Source organism: Acanthisitta chloris, unplaced genomic scaffold (assembly GCF_000695815.1).
Source record: "Acanthisitta chloris isolate BGI_N310 unplaced genomic scaffold, ASM69581v1 scaffold8841, whole genome shotgun sequence".
In the NCBI taxonomy this organism is placed as follows: domain Eukaryota; kingdom Metazoa; phylum Chordata; class Aves; order Passeriformes; family Acanthisittidae; genus Acanthisitta; species Acanthisitta chloris.
This window is the reverse complement of record NW_008657635.1, coordinates 13,645-25,447: the sequence shown is the minus strand read 5'-3', so window position 1 is coordinate 25,447 and position 11,803 is coordinate 13,645. Positions and strand designations below refer to the sequence as shown.

The 11,803-nt window shown below is 49.8% G+C and overlaps 1 protein-coding gene across 1 annotated transcript in view; it reads right to left on the bottom strand.

The window, feature by feature from the left end:
- Nucleotides 1-2,828: 2,828 nt before the first annotated feature.
- LOC103811803 (glycerol-3-phosphate dehydrogenase, mitochondrial-like) overlaps nucleotides 2,829-11,803 on the bottom strand; it is a gene marked incomplete at its 3' end in the record, with an annotated part of 10,587 nt that continues 1,612 nt past the window's right edge. The window contains exons 2-5 of the mRNA XM_009084800.1: nucleotides 7,208-7,373; nucleotides 4,942-5,066; nucleotides 3,910-4,007; nucleotides 2,829-2,992 (exon numbers count right to left, since the gene is read on the bottom strand). Of these exons, the coding sequence (XP_009083048.1) occupies nucleotides 2,829-2,992; nucleotides 3,910-4,007; nucleotides 4,942-5,066; nucleotides 7,208-7,373 (553 nt within the window). The remainder of the gene's footprint in view (nucleotides 2,993-3,909; nucleotides 4,008-4,941; nucleotides 5,067-7,207; nucleotides 7,374-11,803) is intronic.

Below are 11,803 nucleotides of genomic sequence, written 5' to 3'. Positions count from 1 at the left end.
GGACACTTGCTGACCTCGCAGTGAACATACTGCAGGTTGTAGAACAAGGCACCAAACACTCAATGCCCTGATCTGGGCATGCCCCAGATGTGGTGTATGGTAACTCCCCTTCCAGGAGACAGCAGGAAAACCAGAGAGCAGAGCCCCAAAATCTTAAATTCACGACTGATTCCAGAGCACAGATTTTCCCTTACACACCTCAAGGCTCATCTTGCGAGGCAAAATGTGTTTGAAAAGCCTGTGAGCAGCCAGAGATGGACTAATGTCCCTCAAACACAGCCATGGCACCTGGAATTGCTGAGCACCTCGCTCTGGCACGTCCTGGCCAGCTGGGGCTGTGCTGCAGTGCTCTGCCTGCTTCTTATCATAATGAACTACAGACCACTTATATGGAGATTAATTCTTCCATTTAAAGGGCCTTGGCACAATTCTGCCCGCGATGCTGAGCGCTCAGCCCAGCCCCTCCCAGTGCCTCCTCTGCAGCTCTCCGCAGCCTCCTAAGCGGATCTGACAGATCACTGCTCAGATAGCAGCCACGTTCTCCCCCCAAAATGTTGCCTTTTTGCTGTTCAGGAGGATCCTAATACCAACCGATGCTAAATGCAGTCTGACATGTCCCCCCTAAGAAACAAACTTGTAAGTTGTGGCTTCAAAGCAAACCTTGAATAAATAGGACACGCTGTGTACACCCCGGCTAACATCCAACATATGCTTTGCTTTCCCCACGCTCAGGCAGAGCAAGAATAGCCTCTGGACAAGGCTGTGATTTGCTCTTGCTGGTACTTCCAACATTTATAATGTACCATTTTTTTGTGCCTGTATAAACAATTTAAGAGCTGTAATGCAGACGACCCTGGTGCCGTTTGGGAATGCGGCAGCCCCATGAATTATGGATGGCTGGACACGCCACGGCCTGAGCAGCGACCACAGGCACACACAAAGAGCATCCCCCAGCTTCCCCCTGCACCAGGACAGGGCCTTCTCCAGGGGACAGAGAGAAGAGGGAAGGGACAGACAAAGACAGAAGGGATGGACAGGGAATAGGAGACGACCCTGGTGCCGTTTGGGAATGCGGCAGCCCCATGAATTATGGATGGCTGGACACGCCACGGCCTGAGCAGCGACCACAGGCACACACAAAGAGCATCCCCCAGCTTCCCCCTGCACCAGGACAGGGCCTTCTCCAGGGGACAGAGAGAAGAGGGAAGGGACAGACAAAGACAGAAGGGATGGACAGGGAATAGGGATGGAAGACAGAAGGGATGGACAGGGAATAGGAAAGGGATGGACAGAGCAGACCAAAGGGATGGACAGAGCAGACCAAAGGGATGGACAGAGAAGAGAAAGACATCACCTACTCTAAGACTTGCACTTTTCTTTGCCATTATTTAAGTCTCCATTTTACATCTAATCCTTGGTGGTAGAAAACTCTTTGTTCTGCATTGGGCGCAGCCTCAAACTACCCAGATTATATGGTCACCTCACAGATTTCATCCTTGACTCCTTCAGAAGCACTTGGTTCTGCAGGGAAACTGAGGTTTGGTGGAGATCTGAGAGGGCTGTTAAGCTGGTTTTTGTTTTAAACTCAAAACACCATTTCTTTATATTCTGCATGAAAATGAGGATAACTCACCTTTGCCTTATAAAGAAACCAAAATAGGACAAGACACACAACCTTTTTTACACTTCTTCCTTCCTATAGTTTCTCCCAATATTCAGAGCCTGGGTTTGCTTCCTTTTGCTGGGATGGCACCAACCTCAGGGCCAGCTCAGTGTCCTGTCCTGCACAGCCATCACAGCTCACGTGGCATCTTGGTGCTGAATCTCTAGCTTTATTGCAACACTCATTCGAACAATTATTCATCCAAGAAACTGGAAGACTAATTTCAAGGCTACCCTGGAAGGTGCCTCTTTGGAATGCTGGAGGAGTCACTAGCCATGGCACAGCCAATTTGTTTATTCATCAGGAAAAAAGCTTGACTGGATTACAAGTAGATTTCCAGCCACAGTGCTCTTATGAGAAGTGTAACTACGTGGAAGAGAAGCACTTGGCTCTCCTGCCATGCTCCTGGGATGCCTTAAAGCAGGTAAGGAATAAATAACTCAGTTCCTGCTCTGTGTGCTCTCTACAGCAGCTCCTGGCACAGAGCACAAAGATCTCCACACAGTCCCACAACAAACTTTGCTTCTAAGTGGCCTTTTATTTCCTCTAGACCTTCAAAATAAGACAGACAAGGTGCAGCCTCCAGCAGAGATGAGTAAAAATCAAGTCCATCCTTTAAATCCCACCCTGCTCCCACACAAGAACCTACACATACACATTCCCACACATCCATATGAATTTTCCATTGCTTTTCCATGCTGGGCTCTGCCTGAGACACCTGCAAGTACCAAGAGAAGCTTCAGCCAGAAGCCTCATGAACACTGTCAGAGCCCACTGTGTTTCCAGAGTCCTTCCCAGTCCAGAATCCCCTCGGATGAACAGTGTAAATGCAGCTCTACAAATGGATACAACTCCCTCTATAACCAAACTGAGGATCACCAGACCACTTTCACACAGTGCCACACCAACCAGCCAACAAAACTGATACATTTTCTCCTACATCCAGTAAGTTACTGCCACGGAAAACATCATTTACCTACCAAGTCAATGCTTAAGAGGCAAGCTGAATCCTTCAAGCTGCTGTTCTGCCCTTTAGAGACTCAGTGTGTGGGAGCTACAGCCCCGTGCTCAAGACTCAGTGTGTGGGAGCTACAGCCCCATGCTCGTGTCTCTCCCCACAGCCCCAGCAGGACATCAGCACTGGGAGCACAGAGAGGCAACATACCGTCGTAGTAGACAATCGCTCCCACCAGCTTGTCCTTGCGCAGCATCGGGAAGAGCTCCAAGGCCCTTGACTTGCTGAGGACATAACTGCTCCTCAGGCACAGGCTTCCTGCCACCAGGTCATACAGCTTGATTCCAAACCAGTAGTATGGCAACTGCCACCACCTGTGGGGGAAAACACCCGTGAGGCAGAGACAAACAGGAGCGTGGAAGCACACGTACACACGGTGACTGTAAGAGAGAGCATGGCAAGCAGCACAGTGTGTTGTCTTACACCAGTTTTACCTTGCACCATCACATAAGGCACCACAATACATTGTAAACACTCAAGACATATGCATTGTTTGCCACTGCTTTCAACTGAGTTTCTTGCTGCAGCAAGTCGAGCAGATTCAAGGCTTTATTTGCTCTAGAGTTGGGATCTAAACTGCCTGTTTGTACCTCAATGTGAGCTACTGAAGCTGTGTGCTGAGGGAAGAACCAGCTGTGTGTGCAAGGCACGTCCTGACAAGGCCTTCTGCACAAATAGATCACAGCAATGCCGCTGACCACCGACCTGTGTGAGCTCCAGCTGTCACAGTCCCTTCACCAACACAGGAGTGATCTCAGGAAAATTAAGACCATTCAGAAAACCTGCCTGCTTTGAGCAGCCTGTTCCTGTGAGCAACTGCTCTTGTGACCTGAGAACCTAACCCAAAGCAGCCAGGGACTCCTCAGAGGAGAAGGAACTGTTCTGTCCATACCCAACTGTGCGATCCCACGGACCGAGCAGCATGCCACTGAGATCACTGTGATGGTGTGTGGTGAAGACAAGGGGGTAGTGGGAAAAAGCAGCCATTCATCCTTGGAATGAGAGCTCTTCCCAGCTGGCATGCTGGAAGGGCACTGAAGAGCTGCACCCCGGGATGTGTCCCTTGAGGCAGTGATCACTGGCTGAGGTCTAAGTGTCTCATGTTCCTCCCGTGCAGCAACACCTCACCTTGGGGAGGTCAGAGCTTGCAGAAGGATCTGGGAACTTCTCCAGGGACATGTTTTGCTTCTGAGAGGGGAAAGCAAAGGGGAGATGCTAGAGCAGAGCTTACTTGTAAATGGGGAGCATGATGGGCAGCGGCGCGGAGAGGTGCGGGGCGCTCTCCAGCACGTAGGCGCGTTCCTGCAGCGCCTCCTTCACCATCCTGTACTGGAACACACGGACACCAGGTGAGTCCCACACCACCCAGCCCTGCACTGACAACCCCCACCAAACCCACACCTCGCCCAGCACGGACGGGCTCTCAAGGCACACCCAGAAACTCAGACGTTAAGGGAAATACTCCCGAGAACATGAAATTTCAGCAGTTTCGTTCTGGTGTCTTGGCAGGTCAGTCGGATCATTTTTCACCTGCACATACAGGACAGTAAGCTGTGCCAACCCAACTGTGGGCAGGAGGCACCTAGGAGGGCCAGGACTCATCCCATAGCACAGCTTCCATGCCAATTCCCACAGTTCAATCCCATCCTAGCTGCAGAACCAGTCGATGTGCATCGACATGAAGCTGTTCTAAGAAACAGCTTGGCTTCTGTAGCTGGGTAACCACATGGTTTGGATGGTTCCCCCCAGAATCACCGTTTCTCTAGCAGCATCACACTGAGAGGTTTCAATGGGAAGACAAAGCAATTCCTCCAAGCAGGAATATCAGGCTTCCACCCACACAAGAACACACAAAAGCCTCTATGTATTATCTATCACTCATTGACCATATTTTCTTTCCACATGCCAAAATACATTAGTCATTTACCACATTTTCTTTCCCATTCCAGAACAGGACAGCCTCCCACTCCCCCAAATCCTGATCAGGACAGGGAAAAAGCTGCTTTTATCCTGAGATCAGCCCAGTCTCTGCCTTCCTGCCCCAAAATACGCAGCCCACCAGGCACAGCAGTTGGATTGCCCATGGAAGGACTGGGAAAAGGCAGCAGTGTGGAAAACTCCCCTGGAGGAGACACTTCCCATGCACAGTGGCTGTGGAATACCACAGTCAAGCACTGAAAAAATCTAAAGGAGACTCAGATCTAATTGGGACAGGGAAGTGTCTACCAGCAATTTCTGCTTAACAACTAGCACAAACAATTACCTGCTCGAAATCCAAGTTCATGATGGCCTTCTGGAGGTACCTCACTCCACCATGGATCAATTTAGTGCTCCTGCTGCTGGTCCCTGATGAGAAATCATCTCTTTCTAGAAGGGCTGTTTTTAGTCCTGTGTTACCAGAAAACCAAATTAACTTCTTAAATTACACAATTTGTATGTAATTCATTAAAGACACTTCTCTAGGGTAGAGACAATCACAAGAAAAATTACTCTGTACATGGATGAATTTGTATTCAAAGTGTAGTGCACTGTCTATATTGTAATGAAAAATTTTAGTCTCCTTCCTGAGGGAAAAGTCAAAGCAGAACTTCACTAGCAGCACATTAAAACCTGGATAGCTCACAGTGGAAAGGCACATCACAGGGCCACACTCCCACGGCCAATGTGAGTTTGGACCCGTGCAGGAGCAGAGGGGCAGCGTGGGGCTCTAAGCCTCCTGCACCACCAAACAAAACAGCATTCCAGACAGGGAGGCAACGGGCAGATTGCTAACTTACAGTCTGCCTAAGAGGTGCCTAAAAGCAGGGGAGAGCCAGCCATGGGCATGGACACTGCCCAGACTCACCAGGGCTGGTGACTCCATCACCTCCCTGGGCAGCACATCCCAGTGCCTGACAGCCCTTTCCATGGGGAAACTCCTCCTGATGTCCAACCTGAGCCTCTCCTGGCACAACTCGAGCTGTTCCCTCTCACCCTGTCCCTGTTCCCTGGGAGCAGAGCCTGACCCCCCCTGGCTGCACCTCCTGGCAGGAGCTGCAGAGAACAAGAAGGTCCCCCCTGAACCTCCTTTTCTCCAGGCTGAGCCCCCACAGCTCCCTCAGCTGCTCCTGCTGCTCCAGCCCCTTCCCAGCTCTGTTCTCTTCCCTGGACACCTCCAGCCCCTCAATGCCTTTTCTGTCATGAGGTCCCAGAACTGGACACAGCACTCAAGGTGCCTCAGCAGTGCCCAGCACAGAGATTTTAACATCCACTGCTCTCCCAAAACTTTTACGTCCTAAACCCCAGAAAGATCTAATTATTACTGGTAACTTCCAAAGATCAGAGTAATTTATTTTTGTCAAATGTGACTGAAGATTAATGGACACAATCCGAAATAATTTGGTGAAGATTTATCAAACACACGAGAAGCAAAATTTGTTGTTAAGCCAAGCAAACACAATAAAAAGAGCAACTTCCCTGAGTGAACAGCAATGAGGCACAACTCATTAACCAAATGCCCAGGAATGTTTCACACCTCAGAAATCTACTGATAGAAATCAGAACATCCAGGAAAAGGATAAACAGGCATTAACTGTAATGATTTCTGTCTGCTCTGCCACTGCTTTTTCTGCCACAGCACAGCAGAGGCAGAAGAGAAGAGATCCCAAGTTACTTTTTGTCCTGTGTTATCAAATATAAGCACCAGGCTGGAGTTTGGTGATGTCCCAACGTGCAGACATCGCTGCTTTATCCACTTCAAATCATCACACCTTCTAGGCAAGTGCTCAACTCAAACTGCAGGTTTTGCTGCTCTTTCTGAGGTGTATCTGCAGGTTAAAGACCCTGAAGACTTTAGGGCTAACCTCAATGTTTGACACTGGTTTTTTCCCATTTTAGTTTCAGAACCAGGAACAAGCTCTGTGAACACAGAATTTAAGGAAGGATGGTTCTCTCTCTCACTGAAAATAACAGGTGAGAGAACACTTTCCAAGACAAACCCTCCTCACAAATCCTTTACAGGTTTTTTTGGGTGAAAATAGGATCTTCTGGGGGAATATAGCAGTTGACAGAACAGGAGTGATGCAGGAACAGCATTCATGCACTCTCATCCCTGTACCCGCACAGCTAGTCTACCTGTGTCCTCACACACTCATCCTCTGTAGAAGTTAGCTGGGAGGTGAAATGGAATGAGCTTCAAGGTCCCTTCCAACCCAGCCCAGTCAGGGATGTTATGAAGTCAGGTAAAAAGCATAAGCTAAAACTCATTTTCCCCTCGAACTTTCCCTAAGTTAAGGCTCCACATAAAGTTAACATCAATTCTGCTGCTTCTAGGAGCCTCTTAAACCAGTTAGCTAATTCCCCAAAGGTGATGGGAGCACAGACCTGCTGCATGGACCTTCTCCAAGTCCATTTTCTCTTCTGAGAACAGCAGCTGTGTAACCAGGACTCAGGGCACACCTCCTCTACCCCCTTGTGAAAAGCCAAGCTGATACATTTTTTACAGACTATTAATCCAAGAGTAAGAGGCAATTGAACCCCCAAGGCTTTACCTCTGGTGGCTGCATCCAGAGCACAGCCACAGCCTGTCGCTCCTCCACCGATGACGAGGACATCGAACTCGCTGACGGTTTGCAGGGCCAAAATCTGCTGCTCCCTCGTGGGGAGATGGTTCTTCACTAGAGCAGCTTCTGCAGCTTGGACATGCACCAGGGCACCCTGCAAAGAGCCAGCACAGCCCATGAGGGTCTGTATGGGTTGTGCACACACAGGGACAGACACACACCCCACAGATCAGAAACCCCAAAAAGGCAAACTCACCTATTGCCACTCACTTTCCCCTTCTGTAATAGCAATATTGTGCTAAAGCACTGAGGAACAAACAGTACCGAGACCATAAAGTGCTGCCACATGTTCACTCCACCTTGCCTACTTCAATGCAAGGCTGGACTCAAGGGCTACTACCTGTAGGAATTACCTCTAGGAACAGTCAGATGTTACAGGATGCTTAGGAAGGATTTGAATAGACACATGGTTGGCCTCAGCTCCCCACCAAAAAATCCATCACAGCGAAGGACACAGAGCTGCCTGTACACTTTATGCTGGATACTGGGGACCTGGACAGTGGCATTAACCCAAGCTCAAGTCTGACCAAGTTCACGAGATGATTTTGCTGTCAAATGTTCTGAAACACTGAAGAAACTCCAATTCCGCATCCTTATTGAGAGTCTTCTAAGCCAAGCAGTTTATATCCTACAGCATGTTAAAACACACCTTCAAAGTGACAGAAGTTAATGATGTGGCAGTTTCCAGGCAAGCTCAGATCTTCCTGGAAGGGCTTTGGGAATCTCTCCAGTGTGAGATATTCCTAATATTCCAGGAGCTGCTGCTGCTGCTCTGTGTGCAGTGACCGTGGAGAGAAAGGCTGACACCTGCTCAGTCACCTGACAGGGAGCTGCTTCCTCCCCCAGAGAAATCTGTTTACACCCTACAGTCTCAGCTCTGAGCACAATCCAGTCTCCAGGCCAATGGCCATCCCTCCTCTGAGGCACAACAGCTCGTGTCCAGATCTCCCAGGCAGGAAAGAGCGAACTAATGAAAATGCAAACCACAAAACTCCATTCCAGCCAAGCACAAAAAGTCTGAGCTCAGGTTATATGGTGCATGCAACCTAAATATTTCTGTTCAGAATTATTTGCCCATTCTGCAGCAGGATTATGATTTAAATGTATTATTTCTGAGTGCTCCCCTCACTACTACAGAGCTGAAAATAAAACCTAGTAACTAGCAGCCATGTCTGAAGGAAGTGCATATTCCACAGGTAATTAATGACCAAGTTCATCCTGCAGTCATGGATTATACTGACTAGACTGCAAGCAGCTCACGCAGATCACTGAGGACAGCAGCAAGCACTGTCACTGCACGTGTGCTACACTGCTGGGCTGGAGACAGTGTGCTTCACTTCATCTGGAGGGTTTAACCATGCTGGAGGAGACCACGGAGCTACTCCAAGAGCTGGAGCTCCTCTGCCCTGGAGCCAGGCTGGGAGAGCTGGGGGTGCTCAGCCTGGAGGAGAGAAACTCCAGGGAGAGCTCAGAGCCCCTTCCAGTGCCTCAAGGGGCTCCAGGAGAGCTGTTTTACAAGGGATGGAGGGACAGGACACAGGGAACGGTTCCCACTGCCAGAGGGCAGGGACAGATGGGAGATTGGGAAGGAATTATTCCCTGAGAGGGTGGTGAGGCACTGGCACAGGTTTTCCAGAGCAGCTGTGGCTGCTCCATCCCTGGAAATGTTCAAGGCCAGGTTGGAGCACCCTGGGCTGGTGGAAGGTGTCCCTGCCCATGGCAGAGGGTGGAATGGGATGGGCTTTAATGTTCCCTCCTACCCAAACCATTCTGTGATTCCATGATGATGCTATGATTTATACCTTCCCAGAAATAAAGGGAGAGTTCAGACAGAAGACAACCAAAGCTTGGCAAATCCTAGCAGGACCACTGGTTTTTCCCACACCCAGTGCTTGTGGTTCCCCAGGGACCACATCCATCCCCCAGCCCCCTGGGGCACAGCCTCACTGCTGGCACCTGGGCAGCACACGGAGCACCTGCCCAGCTGCACCCAGGCTGGGCCAGTGCAAACACTGGGAACAAAGGTCTGCTCATTAGGAGGCTGTTTAAACCCAGTGCAGCCCTCAAACAGAGCCACGAGCGCTGCGGCCCCGGGAGCACCCCAGGCACACACAGACAGCGAGAGGCGCCGGCGCAGGCAAGCGCAGAGGTGAATCCTGATGAGCCTCCCCATTAGTTTGCCCTCACTCTCCTCTGTTTGCACGTGGCTGCTGGCAAAGATCACCGGATGAGGGACAAAGTTTGGGCACTTCAAAGAAATGCAGCTTCCACGCGACTCTTCTAGCCAAGGAATTCTGTCCCTTCCCACCTGCTGCTGCCTCTTGCCCTGCTCTCTCTCCAGGCCTCTCGTCTCCAGCAGTGCTAAGAACTTATGTCCCTCAAAGAATGGTAAAAGCCCTTATATTCCCCAAAGCATGGTATAAATATATCATAGAATACCAGAATGATTTGGGTTGGAAAGGATCCTAAAGCTCATCCCATCCCACCCCCTGCCATGGGCAGGGACACCTTCCCCCAGCTCAGGGTGCTTCAAGCTCCATCCAGCCTGGCCTGGAACAGTCCCAGGGATGGAGCAGCCACAATATGTACAGTATGGAATTCTGATGCAGTTCCATAACATGTTTTTCCAGGGAGAGATGGACTCAAGGAAAGAATCCAGCCATCGCTGTCTCCACTCCTTCCTTGGTGGCTCTAAGACATCTCTCTGCCCCTGCTCTCCAGAGGTTTGCTGTGAGACTCCCACCATGGCTCTCAGAGCTTCCCCTCCCACATGGGACAAGAATCCAAACACATCAAAGGTTTTTCCCTTGAACCCCTGGAAACTGGCACTGCTGCAGCATTCCGGGCTGCACAGCCAGGGTCACTGGTTGGCTCCCAACACCTCCTGCTTCCCCTCAGAGAGCTGCTGCTTTCAGTGCTGGATCATCCCAGTGAGTGCAGCTGCTGCCAACTTCCCAGCTTCCTGAAATATCACCCTGCCACTCCGAGACAGCACTGACAGGCAGCAAACTGTGAGGACCAAAAACACCCATGGTGCAGCCTTGCTCGTGTCTTGGCTGACCAAGCTCAGCCACATGTGCTTAACTTCCATGAGCTTGAGAAAAAGGCAATTCCCCACCTCCAAACCAGCTCTGCACTGTGTTTCCAGACAATTTTCCAAGTGTACAACTCAACTTCGGGGAAATAAGAGGACACAAGAAAAGCCAAATTCGAGGTCCAAGGGGTACTGGTATCGGTTGGGTTTGAGTCTATGCTTTGGTTCCGTTTTAAACACAGGATTTACAACAGCAGAGCCCAGAGCAGAGCCCCCAGCATCCAGCCCTGGCATAGCCAGAGCATGGAGATTAGCCCAGGAATAGGAGCAGAGTGATTAGCACCAGGAATTGATATAGATATGATGCATCTTGCTGTCAATTAAATGGGGGAGTGAAGAAAAGCTGCACACTGGGATTCCATCTGCAGTAACGTGATTAGTTTGGCAGTGAACAAGTGTGTTTACTGAAATAAGCAATTGCTGTTTATATCTACAATTTCTCAGGCAAGAGTTCCCTGAATGGTTTTGATTACACTCTCAGAGAGAGGAATTTAGTTTGGCAGTTTGAATTTAATCATCAAGTTATAAAGTGATCTAGTAATCCATAAGCCAGAGCTCCTGTTAATTTGGTACTGTAAATCTCCAGGTAGGTTTGCAGAGTCAAATTCATCATCCTTACTCACTTAAACAAAAATAATTAAAAACCCCTAAATCAGGCCCAAATTCATTATCACAGAATCATTAAGGTGGAAAAAGACCTCCAGGATCCTCAAGTCCAACCTGTGCCCCATCACCACCTTGTCAGCTAGAGCAGAGCACTGAGTGCCACCTCCAGTTGCTCCCAAATGCAGCAAGAGGAACTGATATTTCCAATTCTTTCACCATTAGTGCTGGAAGTGCTGGTGAAAGAGCTGGCAAAGGCTCACTGTGTCATCTGGGCCATGCAGGTGTCTGAGTGTTGGGGCCAAATCATAATCACTGAATCCCAGACTGGTTTGGGTTGGAAGGGATCCTAAAGGTCATCTCCTTCCACCCCTGCCCTGGGCAGGGACACCTCCCACCAGCCCAGGGTGCTCCAACCCCATCCAACCTGGCCTGGAACACTCCCAGGGACGGAGCAGCCACAGACAAGAGGTTTACATTTGCAGTGGGAACAAGTAAGACTCTGTGCACACTTCTGCTTTACACTCAGGATGGACCAGTTTCCTCACCCCCAGCAGCCCCAGCCAAGGCAGCTCCAGCCTGAGCAGCCTCCACAAGGGCAGTGGATGTCACACGAGCAGATACCAGTGAGCACTCCTGGGTGCTCACTGAAGGAGCTCTGGCCTGAATTAGTGTCACTCCTCCTTACTCCCTCACATACAGCACTCTGTTCCAGCCTCTTAATGCAGGGACTATCCCAGGGATCAGGTTACTGTAAAAGACACCAAAGTGCAATATCCATCTATCAGTTCCTGAAATAAATCCAGCCACAGCTCTGTCTGTCAACA